At 43.4% G+C, this 16,568-nt stretch overlaps 1 protein-coding gene across 4 annotated transcripts in view; it reads left to right on the top strand.

Annotated features, from left to right (window-relative positions):
• The window catches only part of akt1 (v-akt murine thymoma viral oncogene homolog 1), a 33,858-nt gene that overhangs the window by 3,575 nt on the left and 13,715 nt on the right, over window positions 1–16,568 (top strand). For all 4 annotated transcript variants that reach the window (XM_005916934.3, XM_042218265.1, XM_005916933.3 and 1 more), the window contains exon 2: window positions 5,253–5,436. In XM_005916934.3, the coding sequence (XP_005916996.1) occupies window positions 5,391–5,436 (46 nt within the window). In that variant the 5' untranslated portion in view covers window positions 5,253–5,390. The remainder of the gene's footprint in view (window positions 1–5,252; window positions 5,437–16,568) is intronic.

Genomic DNA, 16,568 nt, shown 5'->3' on the forward strand with positions numbered 1-16,568 from the left:
GGATGACTGTTAGTACAGTTTTTACTGCCTTATTTGACTTCTGCTTTAACAAGTGAGCTATTGCAGCTACTACTGTAGTGTGATCTTTCTCCCAAATTTAGGTTTTTAGTTGGGTTTACTATCTGCCCTTTAGTCATACATTTTTCTTTATACCTTTACATGTGTTTACTATGTAACCCAGGATAGTATTGTGGCCATTTCTGGTATTTTGAATTGTCCTAAGACCTAATAACACTTTGATAATTCTTCTACTGGAGGCTATGCTTTTATTTGAAGGTGCTCAAGTGTGTGTGCATCTCTCCATCTTCACTACAGGGAGTGCAGAATTATTAGGCAAGTTGTATTTTTGAGGAATAATGTTATTATTGAACAACAACCATGTTCTCAATGAACCCAAAAAACTCATTTATATCAAAGCTGAATGTTTGTGGAAGTAGTTTTTAGTTTGAGCTATTTTAGGGGGATATCTGTGTGTGCAGGTGACTATTACTGTGCATAATTATTAGGCAACTTAACAAAAAACAAATATATACCCATTTCAATTATTTATTTTTACCAGTGACACCAATATAACATCTCCACATTCACAAATATACATTTCTGACATTCAAAAACAAAAATTAGTCATTAGTTTTTCTTCTTTTATACCCTTTCTTGCAGCCACGCTGTGGAGTACTTGGACGCGTGTGATGGAGCATTGTCCTGCATGAAAATCATGTTTTTCTTGAAGGATGCAGACTTCTTCCTGTACCACTGCTTGAAGAAGGTGTCTTCCAGAAACTGGCAGTAGGACTGGGAGTTGAGCTTGACTCCATCCTCAACCCGAAAAGGCCCCACAAGCTCATCTTTGATGATACCAGCCCAAACCAGTACTCCACCTCCACCTTGCTGGCGTCTGAGTGGGACTGGAGCTCTCTGCCCTTTACCAATCCAGCCACGGGCCCATCCATCTGGCCCATCAAGACTCACTCTCATTTCATCAGTCCATAAAACCTTAGAAAAACCAGTCTTGAGATATTTCTTGGCCCAGTCTTGACGTTTCAGCTTGTGTGTCTTGTTCAGTGGTGGTCGTCTTTCAGCCTTTCTTACCTTGGCCATGTCTCTGAGTATTGCACACCTTGTGCTTTTGGGCACTCCAGTGATGTTGCAGCTCTGAAATATGGCCAAACTGGTGGCAAGTGGCATCTTGGCAGCTGCACGCTTGACTTTTCTCAGTTCATGGGCAGTTATTTTGCGCCTTGGTTTTTCCACACGCTTCTTGCGACCCTGTTGACTATTTTGAATGAAACGCTTGATTGTTCGATGATCACGCTTCAGAAGCTTTGCAATTTTGAGACTGCTGCATCCCTCTGCAAGATATCTCACTATTTTTGACTTTTCTGAGCCTGTCAAGTCCTTCTTTTGACCCATTTTGCCAAAGGAAAGGACGTTGCCTAATAATTATGCACACCTGATATAGGGTGTTGATGTCATTAGACCACACCCCTTCTCATTACAGAGATGCACATCACCTAATATGCTTAATTGGTAGTAGGCTTTCGAGCCTATACAGCTTGGAGTAAGACAACATGCATGAAGAGGATGATGTGGACAAAATACTCATTTGCCTAATAATTCTGCACTCCCTGTAATAAGAAGCTTGACTCTATTAGGGCTGAACGATTATGGAAAATAATCTAATTGCGATTTTTTTTTTTTTTTTTTTTTTTGCCCCAATATTGCGATTGCGATGCGATATGCGATTATTTTTTAAGGTCTTTGTCTTCTGTATTATTAAACAAAGACAAGCAATACATCATATAGTATGGCCAATACTATATTACATTAATTTTAAACTGTTCTTTCCTGGAAGACAGACCTCTGTTATGATGACATGAGGTGATGCATGAATTGATGACTGACATTTTTATTTAACTTCTTCAATCACAACAGTATATTTGAACATACACAATAGTTTATTTTTAGCTTACAAACATCTGAGCATAAAGTGCTGACAAGGAACCCTGGTGTAAACATTAAAATGAAAGTCAGTACAATGTGCAGATTGCAGAAATATACATAAAAAAAATCAGTGGCTTTACCACACTAGCCTTAACTAACTAGCCTTCTGATTAGCTAATCAGAAGGCTAGTTCTGATTAGCGTCACCGCTGTCTCGGTGGAGTTTAATAAACTCGGCCGTCTGCTTCTAAAATATAACCAGACACTGGTGTAAATTCTCGACTGTCTCATACTTCTGTTTAATCAGTTTTCTGTTTGACGTTTAGTCAGCTGTGTGAAAACCAAGGAGGAACCCACCCGGGGGATTAATAAAGTTTTATTTTATCTAATCTAATAACTTTAATCTCAGCCAAACCGATTTACTCACGAACAAACAAAACACTGAAAAAAGCCCAACAATAACATTTTTAGGTTGTCTAAGTGACTTATATATTACGTTTAACCCGAGCAGCGAAACTCCGCGGTGATCTGAAAATGATGTGCCGGGAGTTGTGCCGTTCTCGGCCGCATCAGTAACCCTCGAGCTCCCGGCTAGCTGTCGAGCTGGTGGGTAGCAGACGCCTCTGAAAACGTCGAAGCACTTTTGCAAATATGGGATATCTTGATAAACCGAGCAGATATTTGATGTTTACACAACTACTTTCTCGCCTGAAAATATGTTAAAAGTTTATTTTGTGACCCAGAAAGATTAGTATGAGTAATTTTAAAACTTAGTAGCGGCCGCCATTGCTGGAAACTGGAGTTTGGCTGGGCCGCGCTATGAATTCTGGGATATGGTAGTAATTTGGACAGCCTTCGGCGCGTCGCTGTGACGTAATCGGTCTACAAATGCGGCCTCAGGAGGATGCAGCCCATGAATTTGGACATGTCCAGAGTATAATCGCAGCCTTTGCGGTTAGAAAATTGCACTTGATCATGTCGCGATATTATCGCAAAAAGTACCGATATATTGCAACGGTACTCTTGTATAAAAGAAAAAAATCACATAATCAATGTTATATTATCGTTCAGCAAATCTAGTTACCTAGGATTTACAAGGAAGCTTTTTACTAGGAATTTTTTTTTTTTTAAATCTTGTAATATATTTGAATCTGAGCTGTTATATAGCACATGTTGTTTTGTTTTTTTTAAGCAAAACAGTTCCGTGTTGGTTAATACCATCCAACCACATAGAAGTGTGCTTTAGCGCAAATCTCTTGCTAGAGCACGGCAGCGGGGTCATTTTTTTTTTTTAAAAACAACTGTCAGTGTAAAGTCATTCTTACTCACAAGGAAATTACATTGATGTTAATATAAAGGATGTTAATTTAAAATCCAGTTAACCTAACACGCATGTCTTCAGACTGTGGGAGGAAGCTGGAGTGCATGCAAAATCTGCACAAAAAGCCCCAGCCTGGATTCAACCCGATTGGGAACCTGTGCAGGTTGTACCCTGTTTTTCACCCTTTGACAGCAGTGATGGGCTCCAGCACCCCCACAACCATGAATTGGATCAGTAGGGCGAAAAAATAGGTGGAAGCATAAGGGAAGCAATAAATTTGAAATGCTGGGCCAACATTGAAACTAACAACTGGCAGATTGCATATGTGTGTTGGTAGGTCAGTCCAGTTTGATGTCTTAGTTGCAAACACAGAAGTTGTCACTATAAATGCATACTGTGAGGAGGGATTAAGTGTCTTTCAGTTCCTTGTCACACTATGTACTTGGAATATATTTATATCTTTTTAAAGAGTATAAATTCACAAACCATTTTCTGAAAATGGATCCCAGATATAAGGACTGGGATGGAGTAGAACAGGTAAACATCAGTCACTGCCTTTATTGAGTATCGTCTTATTTGCTGATTGACTCACAGCAATCAGTGAGGTGAATGTCAATGATTGGCCCTTGTCACAGGGATCACCACAGTGGGCATCCCTGAATGTTTGGTTTGGTACAGTTACACCAGATGTCTTTCTTGACACAACTTCAAAAGGGATTTGTATATCCCGTTGGCATCAAACCAGCGACCTTTAGCTTGTGAAGCGGGCGTATAAACATCTACACTATGGAGCCATTACGTTGGTGCGCCTCTACTTCTGTAGAGTCATTTTTGTTTTGGAGCTCTTGGTCCTGCAAAAAATAAATAAATAATTAAAATTAATATGTTCCATATTTCTTAAGAACATGACTTTCAGATACTGTCCATGTGCTGTTAGATGTGTTAGATCTGCCACATCTGCTGTTGTCCTTATTTTGTCTTTGAATCCAATACACCAGGCTGTCAAAAATGCCAACTGTGTAAGTTAGTAGACTCATCAGTATTACAGCTCTATCATTAAGTCACAGAAGGATCTGGCACATAATTACAATTGTTACTCAGAGGTGAGTAAGGTAGTCTCATTTAACCTCATGTTCTTTCAGCTGCAGCCCTGCTGTGTTTAACAGTTTGACCTTGTCAGTGTAAGGCTTGGGTGCCCTTTCTTGAGATCATGACTATATTAAGGCTCAGAGAACAATAAAATTATTTTAAATTACTTTCAGTGAACTGGGGAAAAAAACAAGAAATAAAGCTGCTTCCCAGAATTTATATTTCTTATTGACGCTTGTAAGGGAAACGCAAACACTTTAGTCGGTCTTTATCAAATTTAGACCCTGCTCACAGAGGCTCAAGGGACCTTCCAGGAAAGGTGACTCTTATTTTTCCAGAGAATTTGATTGTTCCGTAGCTGGTGATTTTCTACATGTAATGTCAAACAGTCAAACATAACCTGCTGTGGAGCAGGTTAGGTCTGCACCATGTGTTACCATGGGGAAGTGAGCCACCTTAGTAACAGTAAAAACCCTGGGTTAAACCTGAAGTGACTACATTATGCCCGTAATCCTGCTTTGCAGCACAGGGCCTCTGGGCTAGTATGTGGCACACAAAAACATAAAACTTGACTAGACCTTTTCAAGATTTAAACTTTGATGCCATCCGTGCACGGAGTAGAAACCTCAATAGTGAACAGCATGGAATTTTCCAATACGGGAGACTTCATTTTGATTGCCAAAACCCACAGCTTTACAGATATTTGAACCTTGAAATATTGCAGGTTCCACTTGCACTGTACTTGTACCCTTCCCTCACCAACTGGGCCGTAAAACACGAGGCTCTTCTCGGTTCTCTTGCCTCCCCTCGGCCCCGTTGACCTGACGGTTAATAATCAGACAAGTGGGAAAAAATTGTTCACCTTAACAATGGGCTAATTTTTACTTTTCTTTAACTAATAGGTAACCACCATCGAGAAGACGGCTATAAACTCCAGGACCCCGTCTCCAGGCTCCTGCGCAGGGCTGAGTGAAGGAAACTTTGGACTGAAAGTCGTCTCTCCCTGAGAGAAACCTGGATCCTCCATCCTGGCCACCAACATGACCAATGTGGTGATCGTCAAGGAGGGATGGCTGCACAAAAGAGGTAAATTTGTGCCATTAAGTGCGATATTATTTTTCCTTTGTTTATTTTTTGATAACTGGATTAACATTTAAACAACTAACATTTGATGTGTGCTGAGGTTTTTGTCTGCGAGGTGTCTGGTTGTCATGACCTTGTAACAAACCTAACTGTGCAACACACATTATGTAAAGACCCTAGAATATGTCAAAGATTTCAAACGCTCTTGTTGATACATGTCAGAAAACAAATTGGTTCATGCGTACAGTTTATGTAACACTAGTACTGTACTTGACATAAAAAAACGGATTCGTTATACAAATTGCCTCAACTTCTTGGTGGATGCAGCAAATCTTTATTTTTTTATTTTCTACCCTCTAAATGTTGCAGAAATGATGAACAACAACAATATAGACTATTTGCCAAGTGGTTGATTAATTTGTAAAGGCATTTAAAATGAAGTAGTATGCCAGATGTAATATAAGGAGGCATCCAGTTGCAGAATCCCCAACGGGCCCCATGGAGCTGCTCTGACAGTGCTGTGTGGCGTGGCATGGCTCACTGTCGGGCGTGAGTCCTGTTGTTTGGACGAAAAGGCATTCCTCACATACCTGCTGGCTTTGAGCAGCTTTATGTGCGCATACTAACTCTGCCTTCTGCTGTGGCTGCCTCACAGAGCCCACTTCACCACTGCCTGCACCACCAGGGGCAAAATAGGATAAGAAACCACTGAAATCTCCTGGGCCCAGAAATAAAAGGAACTGGCCTTTTTCTGGAAGAGAGAGCGCCAAGACTTGCAATTATTGGCTAAGGTGATGGGAGTACGTCACTATAAGAGTTCCTGCATTGTGTTAGCACAAGTCTTGAAAATGGGGACTGTGGGCTAACACAATGCAGGATTCCGGTTTAGTTTGATGGGCAGCTCAACATACCCCATATGATGCAATCATGCCCCTCTGGTCTTCTGTTTAATGTAAGGGCAGCGTGTTAGTTATATTAGGATTTCATTTGCGGAAAGTAATAAAGTTCAAGTCTTGAAAGTTTAGGATTAGCTGGTAGTAAAATAAAGTCTGCAGAAGTAAATTGTGCTGCTTTTTTGTCTTGGTCTGTTTAGGGGGAAAAACAGAACCTGCTTTCTTTAGAGAGAACCTCTTCCCTGCTATAAGGGAATAATATGTTTGCCCTGTTGAGACTGTGTGTAAATTTGTACACGCTCTGAAATACGTTTGTTTGCCCATTAAAATCTGGCACACATCCATCTTTCCACACCTTCACAAGTACAGATAAGAGTGAAACATAACAGGCGGCCTGTGTAAAGTATAAGAATAGTAAAATAGTGACCGGTAAGAAAACGGTGTGTGTGCACTGTTGTGGCGCTGAGCTTCCATCTATACCCCCCCATTTGTGACATGAACACTAAACAAACAACCCTTCAGAAATAGTGAGTTGGCATGCTGTTGTAGCCCAGCAGCTGTGCCCTGTGAAATGTCACCGAGCCTCTGTTTTGATTGGAGGGCATCCGCCTGCCTCCTTGACAGGAAGGCTTTTAGTGTCGCATCACTGTCATGCAATCTTTGCCCCAGAGCCAGTGCACAGAAGGTGAACCTGCAAGTAGCCCTGTCTTTCTGTCGATCACCTCGGTCAGCCAGGCAGTCTGTGCTCGACAAACCTCTTCCCATCTTCCCGCACCTTGAGTGCAGCTTGTGTGGTGGCGCCACCCAAGTGACTCAAATCTCCATGTGGGCGTTATAATAAATGGCTTGTACCACCTCTGAGTGTGTTCACCATGCTCATTACTCCCATGTGTGCTTTCAAAACACCAATTTGATGTTTTACAACAGATTGACCTTCATATTTCCATCAACACTTGTTTTTCTTTCGTGTTTGTGTCTGTTTCATGGACCTGGTCTTGCACTGCAGTACTCTCTTACAAAAGCAGGTACAGTTTGAGTAGCCTCCTTTTCTAGCAGTGCCCATTTATTGGCTCCACATGATGATTGAATTTCACGGTGGGCCAGTTGCAGGCACAAAGCAAAGCAGCTCTGGCAAGCAGGCTCTTTGATTCCTTTCTGATTAGTCATCTTCAGCATGCACGTGCAGACTGAGTCAAGACGCCTGAGAGAAAGTAAAGCAAGCGATTGTGCCTCTGTACCTTGTAACCCCCCCCCCCACCCTCAGTAGAGCTAATCTGTCATTAAAGCTCCAGATTCTTAGCCTTGGATTGATCTGTACAGTTGTTCCAGACAGGCTGCACTCTGTGAAATGATCTAATTCTGAAGGACACACCTTCATAGTTTCTTCTTAAGCCTTGTGCTGCAGTAATGCGTCTGGATTGTGGACACCATTGGGAGATGTTGATGGGCTTGTTATCTGTTTTGGAATGTGAGACAAAGCAGCTGAGTGGGATGGAGTGTGTGTGTGTTTAGATATGCAAATGCGAGTGGTTTAATATACAGAGTGAAGCATATTTATTTTGACACTACCAGCAGGACATTACCCTTTGCCCTTATGCACAGACCACATAGCAAGTACAGGCCTGCACAAACACTGTAACTTTGTCGTTACTATCATAACCAGTTGTTATGTGTCCCCAAATGGTACTTCCTTTTTAGATCCTTCATGGAGTGCACCCACACACTTTGAATGTGCCTACGGCCTCTAGTGGCCACAGAGACCAAACAGCATGTTATTTCTCTTTGCAAGTGTTTTTCCAAAGTTTCCATCAAAGCCAGAGCATCATCTGACATCAAAGAGGCAGATTGTGGGTTCCCTAGTTTCCAGGGAAGCGCTGTGGCCAAAAACCCAGTCAAGCTCAACAGAACAGCGCTTGCTTGTCCTCCCTTCTTCCCTGGCTCTTGTTTGTTTGACTCATTTGCTCCCTGACAAGTATAAAGAGCCGGCCCCCTCGTTAGGCTAACGAAGGCCACAACAACTGTTGGATTTGGGTAGCACGCTCAGCTGGCTCCAACCTGTGAGAGGAGGGGTGGAGTGGGGGAAGGAGGGGAAAGCAGAGAGCACAGCAGTAGAGATGGTGAGGAAGGGGGGGGAGGACAGAAGTTGAGCAGCGTCTTTGTGATGTTCCCAGAACATTGCTCAGTGACCCAGTCGGCCTGAGGAGAGCTGGTTGATGTTGTGTGCGACGTGCCACAGAGACTCTCGTGGTTTGGTTTGGACCTCGTCAGCTGATTGGCCCTTTTGCTGGTCATGCGGCTGAAGGACACCCATGAGCTGCTCGTCCATGTAAGACCTTGTTGGTGGTCTGGGGGTGGGGTGTTACAAAACACTAGACACAGTAACTGTAGATTTTTACTTTTTAAACTTTTTTTTTTTTCCCCTCATTCTTTTGAATGTTTGTACCTTCTGCATCTGGTGAACAGGCCTGCAACAATTCAGCTAGCATTTCCCACATTTCTATTAGTTTGTTCTGTAAGATCTAAGTAAGGGAATGCAGTGTTTCCTGCAAAGCTCGATGCTCTTCAAGGGAGCAGACCCACCTGATTAAGAATGTCTCATGATACTGCATTGCTGACTGTCTCAGGATTTAAGGCCTTTGAGTCACGGCCAAATCTGCTGCTGGCCTTGCCTGGTCTACCTTCATTATGGGTGTCAAGGATTGCATACTGCTACAAATACACAATCACATAAACGTACATACATACTGCAACAGTGTGGGGAATAGTTGTGCAAATTTGCTGATATATTGTGAAGATTAAATATAAAAAAAGATAAACAGAACCGAAACTTGTGATGCTGCATTAATAACTCCTTTACAAATATGCTGTGTTTTACCAGCTTGGTTCTGTTGACGGTGTTATTATTAGTACATCGTGCGCTGTTCAGCCATAATCTTATATGCCAAGTAATGGCCTCGGGGGGTTCTGTGGCTCAGGCTTGTTGAACACACAGTTTTTTAGGATCTAAAGTTTCACTGGGGAATAACTCTGTAATGAGATATTGACTTCACCTGTCAACAGCTGACAAGTACATACATACACATTTTTAACATTAAATACCTAGCACAGACGTTAAGTGATGGATAAAGGGATTTTCCAGAGAGAAGATGATCAAATATGGAAGGTGCCTGTCCGTAACTGGACCGCTACTTGTATAGCACTTTGCAACTCTACTTAGCACTTAACACTTTTTGCTACGAGCCTTATTCGCACATTCCTGCAGCACTTTATTCTATTCCTTTAAGCGCTTTCGATGAGGCGCAGTCACACCCCAATGCAAGCATCCGGAGCAATTTGGAGCTCAGTATTTTGCCTGAGGATACCTCAGATTGTGGACTGGAGGAGCTGGGGATCAAACCACTGACCTTCCAATTAGCAGACAACCTGCTCTACCTCCTGAGCCACAGCTGACCCTCTCTCAGTGGGTAATTCAGTAGTTTGACTGAAACTAATGGTGTATACCCTTTCTTGCTAACTTTTTTCCAATAAGTTTACAATAGTCAGCCTGAACTTTGAGGGGAAACGCCCAAATGAACAGCAGTAGTGAAAGTTGAAGTGGCAGACAGATTTGAGTGGATCCCCTGTAGGCAGGGTCCAGCAGCAGAGGGTGTCACACCAGGAAGCCATTGCTCTGGCCGGGTGTCTGGCCGTCAGCATGGACCCCCTGCTCTGGGTAATGGGAAGCAGTCTTCCTGCTAAATGTGGTGGAGAGAAGTAAATTACTGGGGTGCAGCTGTCGGCAGGCAGGCTGGCTAGAATGGTGGGGGGGACCAGGAGGCTGAGGGAGGTGGCACCTCCACCATTCGCTCCCTCTCGCAGCAAGCCCGCTGTGTGCTTACTTTGCTGTGCAGAGTCCGCCTGCTCGCCACAACTGTGGTACTCAGCAGTGATCTCAGCCTCTGTTACTGTTGCTGTGTACCCTTTCTGTCTGTCATTTCCTCACAGTCCTCGTCTCTCTCTTTCTGCTTGTTCTCCTTCATTCTTACTCGCACACTTTTTCTTGTCTTTTATGGTCCCCCTTTCTCCCTTGCCCTCACAAGCTCATCCCCTTTTTAGTCCTCCCCCACTTCCAGCGCACGTTTCCCACTCTGTCGCTAGGATAATGACCCTGCTGACAACTCAGACCCATGGCGGAAGCGGCTATGGACCGGCGAAAAGCTCAAAGTCTTTGACATCAATCAAATCACTGGCACCTCTCTTCAGTTTAGGGTGGGTTAGAGAGACAGTGAAACGAAAGGGATGCTTGGCCCTTTTCTGTTACTCTGAGCATATTTCATATTTATATTTATTTACAGAACATTTTAACAAGTAGTGCCCCTGAAAAATGTCAACAGCTGGAGTGTACCTGTCTAAATGGAGCGGGGGGGATGTAGAGCGTAATCGTTGCTTGTTTAAGGGTGCTAAATTTTACTGGTCATTGAGAGTTCATTGGCACTAATATGTTCTAAATAATGTGTGTTTATTTGTTTGCCATGCAGTAACCCAGTTAACTAATCCATGGATTGCTTGTTTACCCAGGGAGAGGGTGCAAATCTCAGCCCAGTGTGGCAGGGGGGAACTTCCCACAGTGTCTCTATGGTAATCAGCAGGTGTCACTCACCACAGAGAAGAAGTGAGGGCTTTCTTACGAGCGTGAGAAAGCGGGGCAGCCTCCATCGCACCCCCTTGCTTTTTTTTTTTTTTTTTTTAGGGTAGCAGTAGCAACCCTAGTGACAGAGGAGGGGGGGGGGAGGGAGAAGGGGAAGAGACAGAGGGCTAGATTTGGGGTTGGGGTGGCCCTTCAACGGAACCTGTTGATGCTGCTGCCAAAGCCCCGGCAATGGTGCACCTCCCACCCCTCCTGCAACCCCCCCCCCCAAATCCAGCTGCATGGAGAGAATGAGGCCAACAAAAGGGAGTATGGGCTGGGGGGGTCAAGAAGGCATAAAGAGTAGGAAAGAAAAGGAGTCCGTACTCCAGGATAGTTTAAGATGCCATGTGAACCCGGTGCTGCCTTATATGGTCGCAGTCGGGCAAATATGTAGATGGGTGTTCGGTCAGCATGAGAAGCTCAGCTTAGAGCAGGGCGTCTTGGGGGTGGAGTTTGTGGTTGCTGGGCTCAGTGTTGACCCTTGCATCAGGGAGCCCCCACTCTTTTAGAGCAGGCAGTCCGTGCCTCATTGAGATGCAGGGCACAGGGTGGCAGGCCGCAGCTGCAGCCTACAGGCAGAACCCGGCAGAAAAGGGCCGAAGGGATGGCGGGGGCGGCTGAGGAAAAACCAACAAAAGGCGAAGCCCCCCTACCCCCTCCTCCCACGCTTTGGAGTTCTAATTCCCTAATCCTCAACCTCCGCCTACCCCCACCTCCTCCTCCTCATCCGATTCTCACCACTCAAACTCACACACACGCACAGTTCATGCAGTTACACTGGCTCCCTTCCTCTCATCCCCAAGCCATGAATGGCCAGACGGGGACAAAACCCAACAGCAGCCCTCTCAGGAAGTCCAACCACTGGGTGTGAGCACTGAGGCACATTTTGTCTGACCCTCTTTTGGTTCCTCTCACTCTGTGTGAGATCATTTACCCACTTGCATTGTTAATTAGTGTGCATGTGTGGGTCATCTAGTGGCTTGTGACAAAGGTGTTCTTTTTTTTCTAAAGTTACTGTCTTGGAAATGTTATTTAAAAACCTTACAAATAGAACGAGCTGGGATACAGCTGTTAGTTTGGGAGATTGTGGCTTTTTTTTTTTCTTCTCCTTTCGTTTGTAATTTAAAAAAAGAAAAAGACTGAATACTACATGATGTGTCTTATTAGCCAACAAACTATAGCAGCTGGGTTCTCAACATTCCTGTTGCTGTCACGTAGAGACGGAGAGTGCAGGATGCTCCTCTGAACCAGCCACTAACCTCATTCACCCGCCCTCTCTTCCTTTTATTTAATGAATCTTCAATAAGCTTGTCTGACTAACCCTTAGTGTTAGGGCCTCTTAAGCCAAGTTGACTTTCACATAGCTTTACTGTCCAAAGAAAGGATTAACGTGAAGTAAAGAGTCATTTCTTGGAAGTCGACGTGAAGTGTCATTAAGTTGAGAAAATTTGAAATATATAATGTTAAAACTTCCTGATCATTTCAGTATCTAGATTAAAGTGATTCCCTCCTCAGGAGTTGTTGTTGTTGTTGTACCTTTTTTCTTGTAATTCGGTAAAAGCAAAGATGCTCCAGCTGCTGTGCCAAACCCGTTCTTTCCTCTGTACCGTGCTTGAGGTGTAGAGGGGCGTAGCTGTGGCATGCTGAAGCTGTCCGCACACAGGGCCATGCAGCAGTTGGCAAATAAAGATGAATTCTGTTTTGTTTGGCAGCGGTTCTCCGTTCATTATTTTCCACTTTGCCCAGCGCGCATCCCAGCCCTCAGCAGCTGCTTGTCATGTAAAGACACTCTATCAGGCCCTGACAGCTCCTCCCCTGCACACACAGTGCGCATGGCTCATGCACACTTCACTTGCATTCACACCCCCCACCCCCCACTCACACTCCTACATATGTGGGGAACATATGTAGTGATCTGTCTCACTACCACGCCGTTCAGCACAACTCCTCACACACTGCTTTCTCATCCCCTCCAGTACTCTCATCTCTCATCTTTTGTCAAATCAGTCTTCCCATTCTTCTGTCCTTCCCCTAATTTGGTTGAGACGAGCCACATGTCGGCTGTCATGCTTTTATTAGAAAAGCTTACTGGGACTGTGTTAATGCAGTGGATTTCCTCAGAGCAAAGTGTGTGTTTGTGCATGCATGCATGCATGTGTGCATGTGTGTCAACCAGACACTTGAAGCAGGTTTTATCTTATCTAGGTTGTGGTCAGTCTGTCTGTTGGCCACTTTCCTGTTTTGGAGAACATGTTGACATCAAAAGGTTTTAGTTTACTGGAACACTGTGATGATGAAGTGAGTTAAAAGCAGAAGGCTCTCCTGTGTTGTTCTGAGGCCTATTGTCCTTTGTCAGCAGTCTGCGCTTTTTCTCCGTGTACACAGGATGTATTTGGGGTCTAGTATGCAAAGCACTGGATTTAAGTAGTGCAGAAGAATTTTTTTTTTCCCTCTCTGCATCTGCATAACAGTCCCTGTGTATAATTACCATATAAATGTATCCATGTTTACTCTAAACGGTAACTGTATATTTGACAATACAATTTTAAAAAAAGGGGAAAAAACCCAGCATTAGTTTTCACTTTCTCACTCTGTCAGTTCTTAAGAAAAGCCGCTCTGTGGAAAGTACAAATGAATAAAACCAAAAGGGGAAATGTGTGTCAATAGGAAGCTGACAAGGGTCATCTTGGTTGTTTATGCTCAGAGTGCAGACTGCAAGTGCAACCCCTTCACTCCCCCCCCCCCGCCCGCCCGCTCTCAATGCGGTGGAGACGCCCGCTCGCAGACAGCCGGATATAGCCATTTCCACAGTTGTCATGTGATCGAGCTTGTGGTCACAGACGAGGAAGTTGCAGTGTCCTCCTGTCTAGAAGGAGCATGCACTAGTTGAGGGATGTGCAATGCAGATGTGGGGTTGCTTAACCTTTGCAGCGGTGGCATCAAAGATGAGTGCCCCTGCAGAAAAGACTTTAACTTTCCAGTTACAGTAGACTGCGTTATTACAGTGGGTTAGACCTTATTTACCTTTTTGTGTGGAACAAGTCCCTCTTAATATCACAATTGCCATTGTCAGAATGGGGATAATGGTGACTAAGGATGCTTAGCTGGCTGTGTCTTCCACACCAGTGTGTCAGATTTTCCCCCAGTACATGCCATGTCATGCCTCGCCGTGCTGCTGCGTCACATATGACCACCCATGCAACTACTAGTGTGTGCCATGCGTCAGTGGATCTGGCAGGAAAGCCTTTCAAACTGACTGTTTGTTGTAATCTGTTGCACACAAATACCTTTCAGTGCCTACAAGGCGCCATGCATACACAAATGTATTTGCAGACAAGCACAATCATGTGTACACACAAACACCTGTTTCTGCCCATCAGGATCTGAATCTACGTAAGAACATTACACAGTCTGGAAATGATTTGCCTGCGTTCCCGCTGCCAAACGAGAACTTCTAAACTGAAACTTTAGGCCCTGCTGGCGAGACAAGTATATACGTTGAGCCTTCATCACGTGTCGCGGTGTCAAGTAGGGGACTCATTATGCTGCCTCTGCATTGTGCACATACTGTCCTCAGTGTTGGTTGGCATGGGTTTATAGTTGGGAGATATGGGTCAGCCAAAACCTGACCACAGAGCGAAGCACCAGCTGGGGCCCAGCAGATGAAAACAAGGACCGGTATGAAGGGCTCAGGAGACTTTCTGGCTGCAGATTTGTCCAAATTATGTATTGAACAGGCTCTCCAGCTAACTCGCAGCTGATACTTAATGACTATGTGTACTCTTAAATGCCACGTCTTTTGTGCTTTTATTATTTAGATTTTATGCTAAACAAGTCTCTAAGCTCCATTGTGCTGAAGTAAGGAAGTCTGGTGTTCTTAAAGGCTTGTGATAAATAACCCTACGGACGTGGAGTCCCAGGAGATCGGCGTGTATTTGGATGATTGATTGTTAAAGTTGATTGGTGTGGTTTGTATTTGGAAAAATCTTATCACTGCAGTTGTGTGTAAAGCGGTCACGAGGGAGCTGCAGCAAACTGTATTCTGCTTATTTCACTTGGGGCAGCACATCTAGTATAAGCGGATTTGTCGAAAAGCTGTGAGCGCGGCAGTCTGACGCCTGTCAAATTTGAGCTAATTTCTAAATGAGCTTTATTTGGTGTGAAAACACTTACTCTGCAGCAAATGAGATGAAGAATCTCCCCTTGCACAATAAAGAAAAATGTAATAACATATTAAACATCTGCTCTGGATTGAAGACTAATGTCTTCTGTTGTGCCAAGTGACAGCTGTTTCCTTTTGTATGGTGATTGGTGCCACCACACCAGCAGTGAATCAGGTGTTTTTGTTTTGTTTTGGTTTTTTTTTTTGTTTGTTTTTTTTTTAAAACATCCGGGTTTTAAAAAAATAAAAAAATAAATAAAAAAAATGTTTTGATTCGGGTTTAACAAAACCGAGAACTGTAACAATCATCTGCATCATCGTACTGCAATTTCATTTTCCTGTACCGTCTATCCCAAGTGGAGCTAATAAAACATGCTAGTCTATAACTTCCAACTTTCCAACGAGCACTCTTTTTCATTCTTCTGATCAAAAAAATCTTAGACTGTTATCTGAAAGCGAAGCAAATACAGAATGCATTAAGATCCCGTCAGTATCAACATTTATAGCGCTTAATGAATAAAAATGATTTGAAACGTGCAAAGAAGCAATGGGAGAAACTCCCTTCAGCTGTGAAGAGTTCCACAACTTATTGTGATAGGAAAACAAATTATTTTTAAACTGCTTTGTCTGGTTATCTTAGTGCAAACTGCTAAGTACATGTTATGTTAGGGAAATCATTTATGTTTGTTGTGTGCAGAAGAGGAAAATATCAGCCAGTCTATTAGATTTTTAAATTCCAATTCCATAAATGCCGAATATTGGTATCGACTGAGTTCTAGCTAAAACCTACATTTTCCTTTTTCTTTCTATTGATGGGCAGGTTGCAATTCCTGCACAGTGGCAGTAACAAATCTGATTATATAGAAGTCTAAAGAAAGTTACCGTTAGCTCACGCTCTCATCCTGATGACTTTAATGTCTCGATCGCTGCTCTAAAGTCCCCATTAAGTAAAAAGCATACAATGTCCCTCAGCAGCCAGAACTCCCAGCTCATGGCTTCTATAATCTGCATTATATTATTATCATAGTGGCTCCGTCCAGCTTTATGTATACAGGCTATGAAGGGCATCCCGTGTCGTCGCTTTATGTGGGGAGGGGAAAAAATGTAGACGAGAAGTAGGAAGGGCAAGTTGATGATTTTGACAGATTACAAGTGACAAATCTTGAAAAATGACACTCAACCAGTTTTAATAATTCATGTGATTTCTTTAAATATTTTAGTACAATGTGCACTAAATAGAGTAGATATTACAAGCTGATGTTTGCTCTGCACTGTCTAATCTGCTATCAGTTTCATTACTCAGAAGTGTGTATGTGTGAATAACAGAAGCTCATAGGACAGATCTTTTACTTCTTACACACACACACACACACACACACACACACACACACACACACACACACACACACAC

This window comes from Haplochromis burtoni, unplaced genomic scaffold (assembly GCF_018398535.1).
Source record: "Haplochromis burtoni strain Fernald_Lab_line unplaced genomic scaffold, NCSU_Asbu1 Contig_16, whole genome shotgun sequence".
Taxonomy (NCBI): domain Eukaryota; kingdom Metazoa; phylum Chordata; class Actinopteri; order Cichliformes; family Cichlidae; genus Haplochromis; species Haplochromis burtoni.